General features: G+C 58.4%; 1 protein-coding gene across 1 annotated transcript in view; it reads right to left on the reverse strand.

Moving 5' to 3' along the window:
* Positions 1-776: 776 nt before the first annotated feature.
* LOC147080351 (kin of IRRE-like protein 1) overlaps positions 777-12,500 on the reverse strand; it is an 18,786-nt gene continuing 7,062 nt past the window's right edge. Inside the window, exons 3-7 of the mRNA XM_085981203.1 lie at positions 11,837-11,964; positions 9,916-10,042; positions 9,164-9,264; positions 7,409-7,607; positions 777-919 (exon numbers count right to left, since the gene is read on the reverse strand). Coding sequence (XP_085837329.1) covers positions 786-919; positions 7,409-7,607; positions 9,164-9,264; positions 9,916-10,042; positions 11,837-11,964 — 689 coding nt within the window. The 3' untranslated portion in view covers positions 777-785. The remainder of the gene's footprint in view (positions 920-7,408; positions 7,608-9,163; positions 9,265-9,915; positions 10,043-11,836; positions 11,965-12,500) is intronic.

Below are 12,500 nucleotides of genomic sequence, written 5' to 3' on the forward strand. Positions count from 1 at the left end.
GGGGAGGGGAGGGGGGGGATGGGGATGGGGAGGGGAGGGGAGGGGATGGGGAGGGGATGAGGAGGGGTGCATGGGGAGGGGATGGGGAGGGAGGGGATGGGGGAGGGAGGGGATGGGGAGGGGATGAGGAGGGGTTGGGGAGGGGAGGGGGAGGGGAGGGGGAGGGGATGAGGAGGGGATGGGGAGGGGGAGGGGGATGGGGATGGGGAGGGGGTGGGGAGGGAGGGGATGGGAAGGGGGAGGGGGTGGGGAGGGGATGGGGAGGGGATGGGATGGGGAGGGAGGGGGAGGGGGAGGGGATGGGGAGGGGGATGGGGATGGGGAGGGGGTGGGGAGGGGAAGGGGGAGGGGTTGGGAGGGGATGGGGAGGGGATGGGGAGGGGAGGGGATGGGAGGGAGGGGATGGGGATGGGGAGGGGAGGGGATGGGGAGGGGAGGGGAGGGAGGGGAGGGGATGGGGGAGGGGAGGGGGAGGGGATGGGGAGGGGATGGGGAGGGGGAGGGGAGGGGATGGGGAGGGGAGGGGATGGGGAGGGGGAGGGGAGGGGGAGGGGATGGGGAGGGGGTGGGAGGGGAGGGATGGGGAGGGGAGGGGGATGGGGAGGGGATGGGGAGGGGATGGGGAGGGGAGGGGATGGGATGGGCAGGTGCGGGGAAATGCTGGTCGCACGGAGCACTGATACCTCAGTATCTGTTGTGCCCAGAGTTGGGGGAATGTGGGGGGCGTTGGGTCTGTGTGTACCCCAGCGTGGTTGAGAGCGCGGGGCGGGGGCCAACGGGAGCGGCTACTGATCGCTGAAGTGTGACTCACTGCGTTTCCGCCTCCGGTACAGGACCACAGCGAGACCCGCCAAGAGGAGGGTCAGCAAGATCCCGAGTCCAACCGTGACGCCGATGATGATCCCGATCGGAAGGCCATCTGGAACAGAGAGAGAAACAACAACAACTACAACTTGTATTTATATAGCGCCTTTAATGTAGTAAAACCTCCCAGGTGCTTCACAGGAGCGATTATCAAACAGAATTTGACGCCGAGCTACATCAGGAGATATTAGGACAGGTGACCAAAAGCTGGGTCAAAGAGGGAGGTTTTAAGGAGCGTCTTAAAGGAGGAGAGAGAGGCGGAGAGGTTTAGGGAGGGAATTCCAGAGCTCGGGGCCCAGGCAGCTGAATGCACGGCCGCCGATGGTGGAGCGATGGAAATCGGGGGATGCTCAAGAGGCCAGAATTGGAGGAGCGCAGAGATCTCGGAGGGTTGTAGGGGCTGGAGGAGGTTACAGAGATAGGGAGGGTTGTAGGGGCTGGAGGAGGTTACAGAGATAGGGAGGGTTGTAGGGGCTGGAGGAGGTTACGGAGATAGGATGGGTTGTAGGGGTTGGAGGAGGTTACAGAGATAGGGAGGGGTGTAGGGCTGGAGGAGGTTACAGAGATAGGGAGGGTTGTAGGGGCTGGAGGAGGTTACGGAGATAGGATGGGTTGTAGGGGTTGGAGGAGGTTACAGAGATAGGGAGGGGTGTAGGGCTGGAGGAGGATACAGAGACAGGGAGGGTTGTTGGGGCTGGAGGAGGTTACACAGATAGGGAGGGTTGTAGGGGCTGGAGGAGGTTACGGAGATAGGATGGGTTGTAGGAGGTTACGGAGATAGGGAGGGGTGTAGGGGCTGGAGGAGGTTACAGAGATAGGGAGGGGTGTAGGGGCTGGAGGAGGTTACAGAGATAGGGAGGGGTGTAGGTGCTGGAGGAGGTTACAGAGATAGGAAGGGTTGTAGGGGCTGGAGGAGGTTACAGAGATAGGGAGAGTTGTAGGGGCTGGAGGGGGTTGCAGAGATAGGGAGGGTTGTAGGGGCTGGAGGAGGTTACAGAGATAGGGACGGTTGTAGGGGCTGGAGGAGGTTACAGAGATAGGGAGGGTTGCAGGGGCTGGAGGAGGTTACAGAGATACGGAGGGTTGTAGGGGCTGGAGGAAGTTACAGAGATAGGGAGGATTGTAGGGGCTGGAGGAGGTTACAGAGATAGGGAGGGGTGTAGGGGCTGGAGGAGGTTACAGAGATAGTGAGGGTTGTAGTGGCTGGAGGAGGTTACAGAGATAGGGAGGGTTGTAGGGCTGGAGGAGGTTACAGAGATCGTGAGGGTTGTAGTGGCTGGAGGAGGTTACAGAGATAGGGAGGGTTGTAGGGCTGGAGGAGGTTACAGAGATAGTGAGGGTTGTAGTGGCTGGAGGAGGTTACAGAGATAGGGAGGGTTGTAGGGCTGGAGGAGGTTACAGAGATAGGGAGGGTTGTTGGGGCTGGAGGAGGTTACAGAGATAGGGAGGGTTGTAGGGCTGGAGGAGGCTACAGAGATAGGGAGGGTTGTAGTGGCTGGAGGAGGTTACAGAGATAGGGAGGGGTGTAGGGGCTGGAGGAGGTTACAGAGATAGGGAGGGGTGTTGGGCTGGAGGAGGTTACAGAGATAGGGAGTGTTGTGGGGGCTGGAGGAGGTTACAGAGATAGGGAGGGGTGTAGGGGCTGGAGGAGGTTACAGAGATAGGGAGGGGTGTAGGGGCTGGAAGAGGTTAGAGAGATAGGGAGGGGTGTAGGGGCTGGAGGAGGTTACAGAGATAGGGAGGGGTGTAGGGCTAGAGGAGGTTACAGAGATAGGGAGTTGTGTAGGGGCTGGAGGAGGTTACAGAGATAGGGAGGGTTGTAGGGGCTGGAGGAGGTTACAGAGATAGGGAGGGGTGTAGGGCTAGAGGAGGTTACAGAGATAGGGAGGGGTGTAGGGGCTGGAGGAGGTTACAGAGACAGGGAGGGTTGTTGAGCTGGAGGAGGTTACAGAGATAGGGAGGGGTGTAGGGGCTGGAGGAGGTTACAGAGATAGGGAGGGGTGTAGGGGCTGGAGGAGGTTGCAGAGATAGGGAGGGGTGTAGGGGCTGGAGGAGGTTACAGAGATAGGGAGGGGTGTAGGGGCTGGAGGAGGTTACAGAGACAGGGAGGGTTGTTGAGCTGGAGGAGGTTACAGAGATAGGGAGGGGTGTTGAGCTGGAGGAGGTTAGAGAGATAGGGAGGGGTATAGGGGCTGGAGGAGGTTAGAGAGATAGGGAGGGGTGTAGGGCTGGAGGAGGTTACAGAGATAGGGAGGGTTGTGGGGCTGGAGGAGGTTACAGAGATAGGGAGGTGTGTAGGTGGCTGGAGGAGGTTACAGAGATAGGGAGGGGTGTAGAGGCTGGAGGAGGTTACAGAGATAGGGAGGGGTGTAGGGGCTGGAGGAGGTTACGGAGAGAGGGAGGGGTGTAGGGGCTGGAGGAGGTTACAGAGATAGGGAGGGTTGTTGAGTTGGAGGAGGTTACAGAGATAGGGAGGGGTGTTGAGCTGGAGGAGGTTACAGAGATAGGGAGGGTTGTTGAGCTGGAGGAGGTTACAGAGATAGGGAGGGGTGTAGGGGCTGGAGGAGGTTACAGAGATAGGGAGGGTTGTAGGGGCTGGAGGAGGTTACAGAGATAGGGAGGGTTGTAGGGGCTGGAGGAGGTTACAGAGATAGGGAGGGGTGTTGGGGCTGGGGGAGGTTACAGAGATAGGGAGGGGTGTAGGGACTGGGGGAGGCTACAGAGATAGGGAGGGGTGCAGGGGCTGGAGGAGGTTACAGAGATAGGGAGGGGTGCAGGGGCTGGAGGAGGTTACAGAGATAGGGAGGGGTGTAGGGGCTGGAGGAGGTTACAGAGATAGGGAGGGTTGTAGGGGCTGGTGGAGGTTACAGAGATAGGGAGGGGTGTAGGGACTGGAGGAGGTTACAGAGATAGGGAGGTGTGTAGGGGCTGGAGGAGGTTACAGAGATAGGGAGGGGTGTAGGGGCTGGTGGAGGTTACAGAGATAGGGAGGGGTGTAGGGTCTGGAGGAGGTTACAGAGATAGGGAGGGGTGCAGGGACTGGAGGAGGTTACAGAGATAGGGAGGGGTGTAGGGGCTGGAGGAGGTTACAGAGATAGGGAGGGTTGTCGGGGCTGGAGGAGGTTACAGAGATAGGGAGGGGTGTAGGGGCTGGAGGAGGTTACAGAGATAGGGAGGGGTGTAGGGGCTGGAGGAGGTTACAGAGATAGGGAGGGGTGTAGGGGCTGGGGGAGGTTACAGAGATAGGGAGTGTTGTTGAGCTGGAGGAGGTTACAGAGATAGGGAGGGTTGTTGAGCTGGGGGAGGTTACAGAGATAGGGAGGGGTGTTGAGCTGGAGGAGGTTACAGAGATAGGGAGGGGTGTTGAGCTGGAGGAGGTTACAGAGATAGGGAGGGTTGTAGGGGCTGGAGGAGGTTACAGAGATAGGGAGGGGTGTAGGGGCTGGAGGAGGTTACAGAGATAGGGAGGGGTGTAGGGGCTGGAGGAGGTTACAGAGATAGGGAGGGGTGTAGGGGCTGGAGGAGGTTACAGAGATAGGGAGGGGTGTAGGGGCTGGTGGAGGTTACAGAGATAGGGAGGGTTGTAGGGGCTGGAGGAGGTTACAGAGATAGGGAGGGGTGTAGGGGCTGGAGGAGGTTACAGAGATAGGGAGGGGTGTTGAGCTGGAGGAGGTTACAGAGATAGGGAGGGGTGTAGGGGCTGGAGGAGGTTACAGAGATAGGGAGGGGTGTAGGGGCTGGAGGAGGTTACAGAGATAGGGAGGGGTGTAGGTGCTGGAGGAGGTTACAGAGATAGGGGGGGGTGTTGGGGCTGGAGGAGGTTACAGAGATAGGGAGGGGTGTAGGGGCTGGAGGAGGTTACAGAGAGAGGGAGGGTTGTAGGAGCTGGAGGAGGTTACAGAGATAGGGAGGGGTGTAGGGGCTGGAGGAGGTTACAGAGATAGGGAGGGTTGTAGGGGCTGGAGGAGGTTACAGAGATAGGGAGGGGTTGTCGGGGGCTGGAGGAGGTTACAGAGATAGGGAGGGGTGTAGGGGCTGGAGGAGGTTACAGAGATAGGGAGGGTTGTAGGGGCTGGAGGAGGTTACAGAGATAGGGAGGGGTTGTCGGGGGCTGGAGGAGGTTACAGAGATAGGGAGGGGTGTAGGGGCTGGAGGAGGTTACAGAGATAGGGAGTGTTGTTGAGCTGGAGGAGGTTACAGAGATAGGGAGGGCTGGAACCGCGCAAACTAAAGTGACTAGAATGAATCTCAGGACGTCTCAGAGCGCTTGAAGATCAGTGAAGCACTTTCTAAAGCGAGGTCACTGTAATGTGGGGACTCCCATGTTAGTTTGACACACGCCCCCCCGCACACACTGCAATTTATTTTCTCTCGGGCAATTAATCTTTTCACTGCCGGCAGACGCCGGGGGCCGTGCTGGATTGATGACCACCACCACCCCCCCCCGGCAATTTCGAGTTACTGGGCCCGGCTGCAGGCCTCGGGCTGACCACACCTCGGACCAGGCCTCGAGTGGGCCGACACCGCCATCCTGTGTTAGGGCAGTAGACTGCAGAGGAGCAGGGAGCAGTGAGGCTCTCCCATTCCCGCTCCCAGTATACGCTTCGTATCTCACTCTCCGTCTGTCTCTCTCTCTGTCTCTCTCTCTCTCTGTCTGTCTCTCTGTCTCTCGTTAAGTATGTGTATTGTATTGAACAATTAACACAAAGACTTAAACGTATAACTCAAACAGGTCTTTACTGGTTGGAGGTAGGGACTATACGTAGGTCTTTACTTCATGCCCACAGGCGGGAACTGAGGGGGATCAGTACCCACAGTACTATTTATACCCCTATGGCCAGGAGTGGTACTGCGTATCACTCCGCCCTACAAGTAGTGCAGTCCTGTCCATAGGTTCAAAGTAGCACACATATTACATACACAACATCTCTCTGTCTGTCTCGCTCTCTGTCTGTCTCTCGCTCTCTGTCTGTCTCTCGCTCTCTGTCTGTCTCGCTCTCTGTCTCTCTCTCGCTCTCTGTCTCTCTCTCGCTCTCTGTCTCTCTCTCTGTCTCTCTGTCTCGCTCTCTGTCTCTCTCTCGCTCTCTGTCTCTCTCTCGCTCTCTGTCTCTCTCTCGCTCTCTGTCTCTCTCTCGCTCTCTGTCTCTCTCTCGCTCTCTGTCTCTCTCTCGCTCTCTGTCTCTCTCTCGCTCTCTGTCTCTCTCTCGCTCTCTGTCTCTCTCTCGCTCTCTGTCTCTCTCTCGCTCTCTGTCTCTCTCTCGCTCTCTGTCTCTCTCTCGCTCTCTGTCTCTCTCTCGCTCTCTGTCTCTCTCTCGCTCTCTGTCTCTCTCTCGCTCTCTGTCTCTCTCTCGCTCTCTGTCCCTCTCTCGCTCTCTGCCTCTCTCGCTCTCTGCCTCTCTCGCTCTCTGCCTCTCTCGCTCTCTGCCTCTCTCGCTCTCTGCCTCTCTCGCTCTCTGCCTCTCTCGCTCTCTGCCTCTCTCGCTCTCTGCCTGTCTCGCTCTCTGTCTCTCTCTCGCTCTCTGTCTCTCTCTCGCTCTCTGTCTCTCTCTCGCTCTCTGTCTCTCTCTCGCTCTCTGTCTCTCTCTCGCTCTCTGTCTCTCTCTCGCTCTCTGTCTCTCTCTCGCTCTCTGTCTCTCTCTCGCTCTCTGTCTCTCTCTCGCTCTCTGTCTCTCTCTCGCTCTCTGTCTCTCTCTCGCTCTCTGTCTCTCTCTCGCTCTCTGTCTCTCTCTCGCTCTCTGTCTCTCTCTCGCTCTCTGTCTCTCTCTCGCTCTCTGTCTCTCTCTCGCTCTCTGTCTCTCTCTCGCTCTCTGTCTCTCTCTCGCTCTCTGTCTCTCTCTCGCTCTCTGTCTCTCTCTCGCTCTCTGTCTCTCTCTCGCTCTCTGTCTCTCTCTCGCTCTCTGTCTCTCTCTCGCTCTCTGTCTCTCTCTCGCTCTCTGTCTCTCTCTCGCTCTCTCTGTCTCTCTCTCTTTCTCGCTCTCTGTCTCTCTCGCTCTCTCGCTCTCTGTCTCTCTCGCTCTCTCTCTCTCGCTCGCTCTCGCTCTCTGGCTCTCTCTCGCTCTCTGGTTCTTTCTCGCTCTCTGGCTCTGGCTCGCTCTCTGGCTCTCGCTCGCTCTCTCTCTTTCTCACTCTGTCTCCCTCTCGCTCTCTCACTCTCTCTCGCTCGCTCTCTCTCGCTCGCTCTCTCGCTCTCTGGCTCTCTCTCGCTCTCTGGCTCTGGCTCTGTCTCTCTCTGTGCCTCTCTCTGTTTTTGTTTTTCTCTCTTTCTGTCTGTCCCTCTCTCTTTCTGTCTCTCTTTCTGTCTGTCCCTCTCTGTCTCTCTCTCTCTCTGTCTCTCCCTACCTCTCTGTCACTCCCTACCTCTCTGTCTACCTGAACCTTACCAGACCAGGTATCCTAGCACTCGGGGCAATTCCCCACCGCGCACAGCCCGGAGCGGCAGTGAGGTGAAAGCGGGCCGGGGGGGGGGATAACAGACAGCGAGCAGGAAGGCGCGAAGTTCTGGGGCTGGGGGGCGGCGGGCGGGGAGATCATTCCGACTCCTCACCTTCCTTGTCGAGCTGGATGAGGGCCGTGCTCGGTCCGAAGCCATTCCAGGCCGTGCAGTTGTAATGGGTCTGAAAATCCGAGTCCACCACATTGTTTATCATTAGGGTGGACCGCACGTCTGTGTCCGTCCCTACGGTCTCGACAGTGTAGCGCTCAAAGGTGCCTGTCTCCAGGAAATTCTCCTTCCAAGCCCAGGCCTGGTGGGAGCAGTAAAGAGGGCCGAATTAAACATGCCCTGTCCCAACACATTGTCCTCATCCCCAAACTGAGAAATGAAAGGGAATTAACCCACCGCTCCCCATTTACAGACACCGGGCAGACTGTTCCCTATCGGAGGGGATTAACCCTCTCACCCACCGCTCCCCATTTACAGACACCAGGCAGCCTGTTCCCTATCGGAGGGGGATTAACCCTCTCACCCACCTCTCCCCATTTACAGACACCGGGCAGCCTGTTCCCTATCGGAGGGGATTAACCCTCTCACCCACCTCTCCCCATTTACAGACACCGGGCAGCCTGTTCCCTATCGGAGGGGATTAACCCTCTCACCCACCTCTCCCCATTTACAGACACCGGGCAGCCTGTTCCCTATCGGAGGGGGATTAACCCTCACACCCACCTCTCCCCATTTACAGACACCGGGCAGCCTGTTCCCTATCGGAGGGGATTAACCCTCTCACCCACCTCTCCCCATTTACAGACACCGGGCAGCCTGTTCCCTATCGGAGGGGATTAACCCTCTCACCCACCTCTCCCCATTTACAGACACCGGGCAGCCTGTTCCCTATCGGAGGGGATTAACCCTCTCACCCACCTCTCCCCATTTACAGACACCGGGCAGCCTGTTCCCTATCGGAGGGGGATTAACCCTCTCACCCACCTCTCCCCATTTACAAACACCGGGCAGCCTGTTCCCTATCGGAGGGGATTAACTCTCTCACCCACCTCTCCCCATTTACAGACACCGGGCAGCCTGTTCCCTATCGGAGGGGATAACCCTCTCACCCACCTCTCCCCATTTACAGACACCGGGCAGCCTGTTCCCTATCGGAGGGGATTAACCCTCTCACCCACCTCTCCCCATTTACAGACACCGGGCAGCCTGTTCCCTATCGGAGGGGATTAACCCTCTCACCCACCTCTCCCCATTTACAGACACCAGGCAGCCTGTTCCCTATCGGAGGGGATTAACCCTCTCACCCACCTCTCCCCATTTACAGACACCGGGCAGTCTGTTCCCTATCGGAGGGGATTAACCCTCTCACCCACCTCTCCCCATTTACAGACACCGGGCAGCCTGTTCCCTATCGGAGGGGGATTAACCCTCTCACCCACCTCTCCCCATTTACAGACACCGGGCAGCCTGTTCCCTATCGGAGGGGGATTAACCCTCTCACCCACCTCTCCCCATTTACAGACACCGGGCAGCCTGTTCCCTATCGGAGGGGATTAACCCTCTCACCCACCTCTCCCCATTTACAGACACCGGGCAGCCTGTTCCCTATCGGAGGGGATTAACCCTCTCACAATGCATCAGGGTCTTACTGAACTGAAGTATCGAATTCAATCCCTGTTTCTCGGTCACATGCAGTCAAGAGGGAATCTGGGAGTACCTTCACCACACGGACTGCAGCGGTTGAAGGCGGCGGCTGACCACCACCTTCTCGAGGGCGACTAGGGATGGGCAATAAATGCTGGCATTGCCAGCGACGCCCACATCCCAGGAATGAATTTTTTTTTAAAACTAACTTACGATACGATCCGGGAGCGGCGTACTTGCGATGTAACACTCCACCCTCCCCCGATCTCCCTGGACAGCGTACTGTACTGTGTCGCTCGAGATTATGGGCGGTCCTTGTTGGGGGAGAAACAAATGGGGTTAGTCGGGAAGAAAGGCGAGGGGATCGATTCTGACAAAAACGGCCAACGGTTTCTCACGCCGACCGCAAATCCTGTTTCTCTTCGCGCCAACCCCGTCGTCCGGCGGGTCAAGGGTCGGGTTTATAGCTCTTGAACTTCCCCAGCCCACCCACGCCCGTGCAGAACGGGCCCCCGCTCGGACGGTCATTGGGGCCCCCAGGACACTTTGGCGGCCAATATTGGGTTGGCCACGAGGACCTGGAGCCTCCGGATTCCCTCGCTCCTCTCCCGACCACGACCACGTCTGTGGCCAGACCGACCTCGCCCGCAAACTTGCGGTGGTTCTCTGGGTTCCCCTCTGGGATTGGAGGGGAGGGGGATCGGAGGGGAGGGGGGACCGGAGGGGAGGGGGACCGGAGGGCAGGGGGATCGGAGGGGAGGGGGATCGGAGGGGAGGGGGATCGGAGGGGAGGGGGATTGGATGGGAGGGGGATTGGATGGGAGGGGGATCGGAGGGGAGGGGGATCGGAGGGGAGGGGGATCGGAGGGGAGGGGGATCGGAGGGGAGGGCTGGACAATGATTGAACGATATTTGGGGACAGCCAATCCGAGCGTGTGCCTTGCTGGTGTGGGGATGAGACTCACCGTTGACTTTCAGCATGACCTCTCGCTCTCCGACTCCGATCCGCGGGACGATGGCTTTACAGATGTACTGACCTGCGTCAGCCTGTGTCACCGAGCTCAGGTAGAGGCGGTTACTGTTACTGAGCACCTGGGATAGCAAAGGGGAGACGTTTCAGTCAGGGGTGCATCGCCCAGGCAGCCACCCTCGAGAACCCTTCTCCCCTCCGCTCCCTCCTTCCCTCCCTCCCATCGCCCAGTCACCCACCCTCGAGAACCCCTCTCCTCCCCTCCACTCCCTCCTACCCTCCCTCCTATCGCCCAGACAGCCACCCTCGAGAACCCTTCTCCCCTCCGCTCCCTCCTTCCCTCTCTCCCATCGCCCAGTCACCCACACTCGAGAACACCGCACCTCTCCCTCCTTCCCTCCCTCTCTCCCATCGCCCAGACAGCCACCCTCGAGAACCCTTCTCCTCCCCTCCACTCCCTCCTTCCCTCCCTTCTATCACCCAGATAGCCACCCTCGAGATCCCTTCTCCTCCCCTCCACTCCCTCCTTCCCTCCCTCCCTCCCATCGCCCAGACAGCCACCCTCGAGAACCCTTCTCCTCCACTCCCTCCATCCCTCTCTCCCATCGCCCAGACACTCACCCTCGAGAACCCTTCTCCTCTCCTCCCCTCCGCTCCCTCCTTCCCTCCCTCCCATCGCCCAGACAACAACCATCGAAAAACCCCTCCCCTACCCTCTCTCCATTCCCTCATTCTCTCCCTCCCATAGCCCAGACACCCATCGACGTAAGAAAACTACTAGGCACTCGGTCTAAGCGTTAAACAAAGCTTTAATCAACTGTTTTACAACATGGAGGTCTAGTTGTGCCCTTCACTAGTTCCTGTTAAGAATGTCCTGAGCAAGCTGGGCCCGTGCCCGAGTATTTATACTCTCCCTGGACAGCGCCACCAGCAGGCCGCCCAGTATTATTTCATAATGACAAGATTCATGTCACCCATCATCGAGAAGGGCTCTCCTCTCCTCCCTGCTCCCTCCTTCCCTCCCTCCCATCGTCCAAACACGCATCATCGACAACCCCGCTCGCTCCTCTCCCTCATCTCTCCTCCCCTCGCTTCCTCCTTCACTCTCTCCCAACTATCCTCCAAACACTCATCATCGAGAACCCCGCTCCTCTCGCTCCACGACCCTCTCCTCACTCTCCTTTCCTCCCCTCTCCACTCCTCCCCTCTGAGAGACAGACAGACAGACGTACACACAGAGAGAGACAGGGAGAGAGAGAGAGAGACAGAGAGAGAGAGAGAGAGAGACAGAGAGAGACAGAGAGAGAGAGAGAGAGAGAGAGACAGAGGGAGAGAGACAGAGAGAGAGAGAGGGAGACAGAGAGAGAGAGAGGGAGACACAGAGAGAGAGAGACAGAGAGAGACAGGGGGAGAGAGAGAGAGAGAGACAGAGAGACAGACAGAGGGAGAGAGACAGAGACAGAGGGAGAGAGACAGAGAGAGAGAGAGGGAGACAGAGAGAGAGAGAGGGAGACAGAGAGAGAGAGGCAGAGAGAGACAGGGAGAGAGAGACAGGGAGAGAGAGACAGGGAGAGAGAGAGAGGGAGACAGAGAGAGAGACAGAGAGAGAGAGAGAGAGAGAGACACAGAGAGAGAGAGAGAGAGAGACACAGAGAGAGAGAGACAGAGAGAGACAGAGAGACAGAGAGACAGAGAGACAGAGAGAGAGAGAGAGAGAGACAGAGTCAGAACCCCTCGCCCTGGTCCTGTCTATTCCGGCCTCGCTCTAGACTGCTCTCTGGGGAACTGCATGATCTGATGGCGGCTCGGATGGAGGCGAGCTGCCACAGATTCCCGGTGTCATCGCCCGGGTATCCCCCTCGCACCCACCCACCGAGCCCCACCCACCCTCGTCGCAGCCTGGGCCTGTCCCCTACCATGTTCGACCCTTTGCGAGTCCAGGTGAGGGTCAGTGGAGGGTTCCCCACCCACACACAGTTCAGTGTCACACTGCCGCCGGTATTGGCCGTGGCCGTCTCCGGTTCCTCGACGATCCGCGGTCCGACTGCGGAGAGAGAGAGAGGGAGAGAGAGAGACATCAGGGTTACTGGGGGAGGCCATTCAGCCCTCGGGCCTGTTACACCGGAGCTCCTCCACTGGCTTCCGCTCCAGTGAAGCCTCGATTTTAAAATTCTCGTCCTTGTGTTCAAATCTCCCCATGGCCTCCTCGCCCCCTCCCTATCTCTGTAAACTCCCTCCAGCCCCTACACCCCTCCCTATCTCTGTAACCTCCTCCAGCCCCTACAACCCTCCCTATCTCTGTAACCTCCTCTAGCCCCTACACCCCTCCCTATCTCAGTAACCTCCTCCAGCCCCTACACCCCTCCCTATCTCAGTAACCTCCTCCAGCCCCTACACCCCTCCCTATCTCTGTAAACTCCACCAGCCCCACGCCCCTCCCTATCTCTGTAACCTCCTCCAGCCCCTACACCCCTCCCTATCTCAGTAACCTCCTCCAGCCCCTACACCCCTCCCTATCTCTGTAAACTCCACCAGCCCCACGCCCCTCCCTATCTCTGTAACCTCCTCCAGCCCTACACC

The sequence above is a fragment of the Somniosus microcephalus genome, unplaced genomic scaffold (assembly GCF_052327205.1).
Source record: "Somniosus microcephalus isolate GS21.2 unplaced genomic scaffold, FLI_Smic_1.0 scaffold1679, whole genome shotgun sequence".
NCBI lineage: Eukaryota > Metazoa > Chordata > Chondrichthyes > Squaliformes > Somniosidae > Somniosus > Somniosus microcephalus.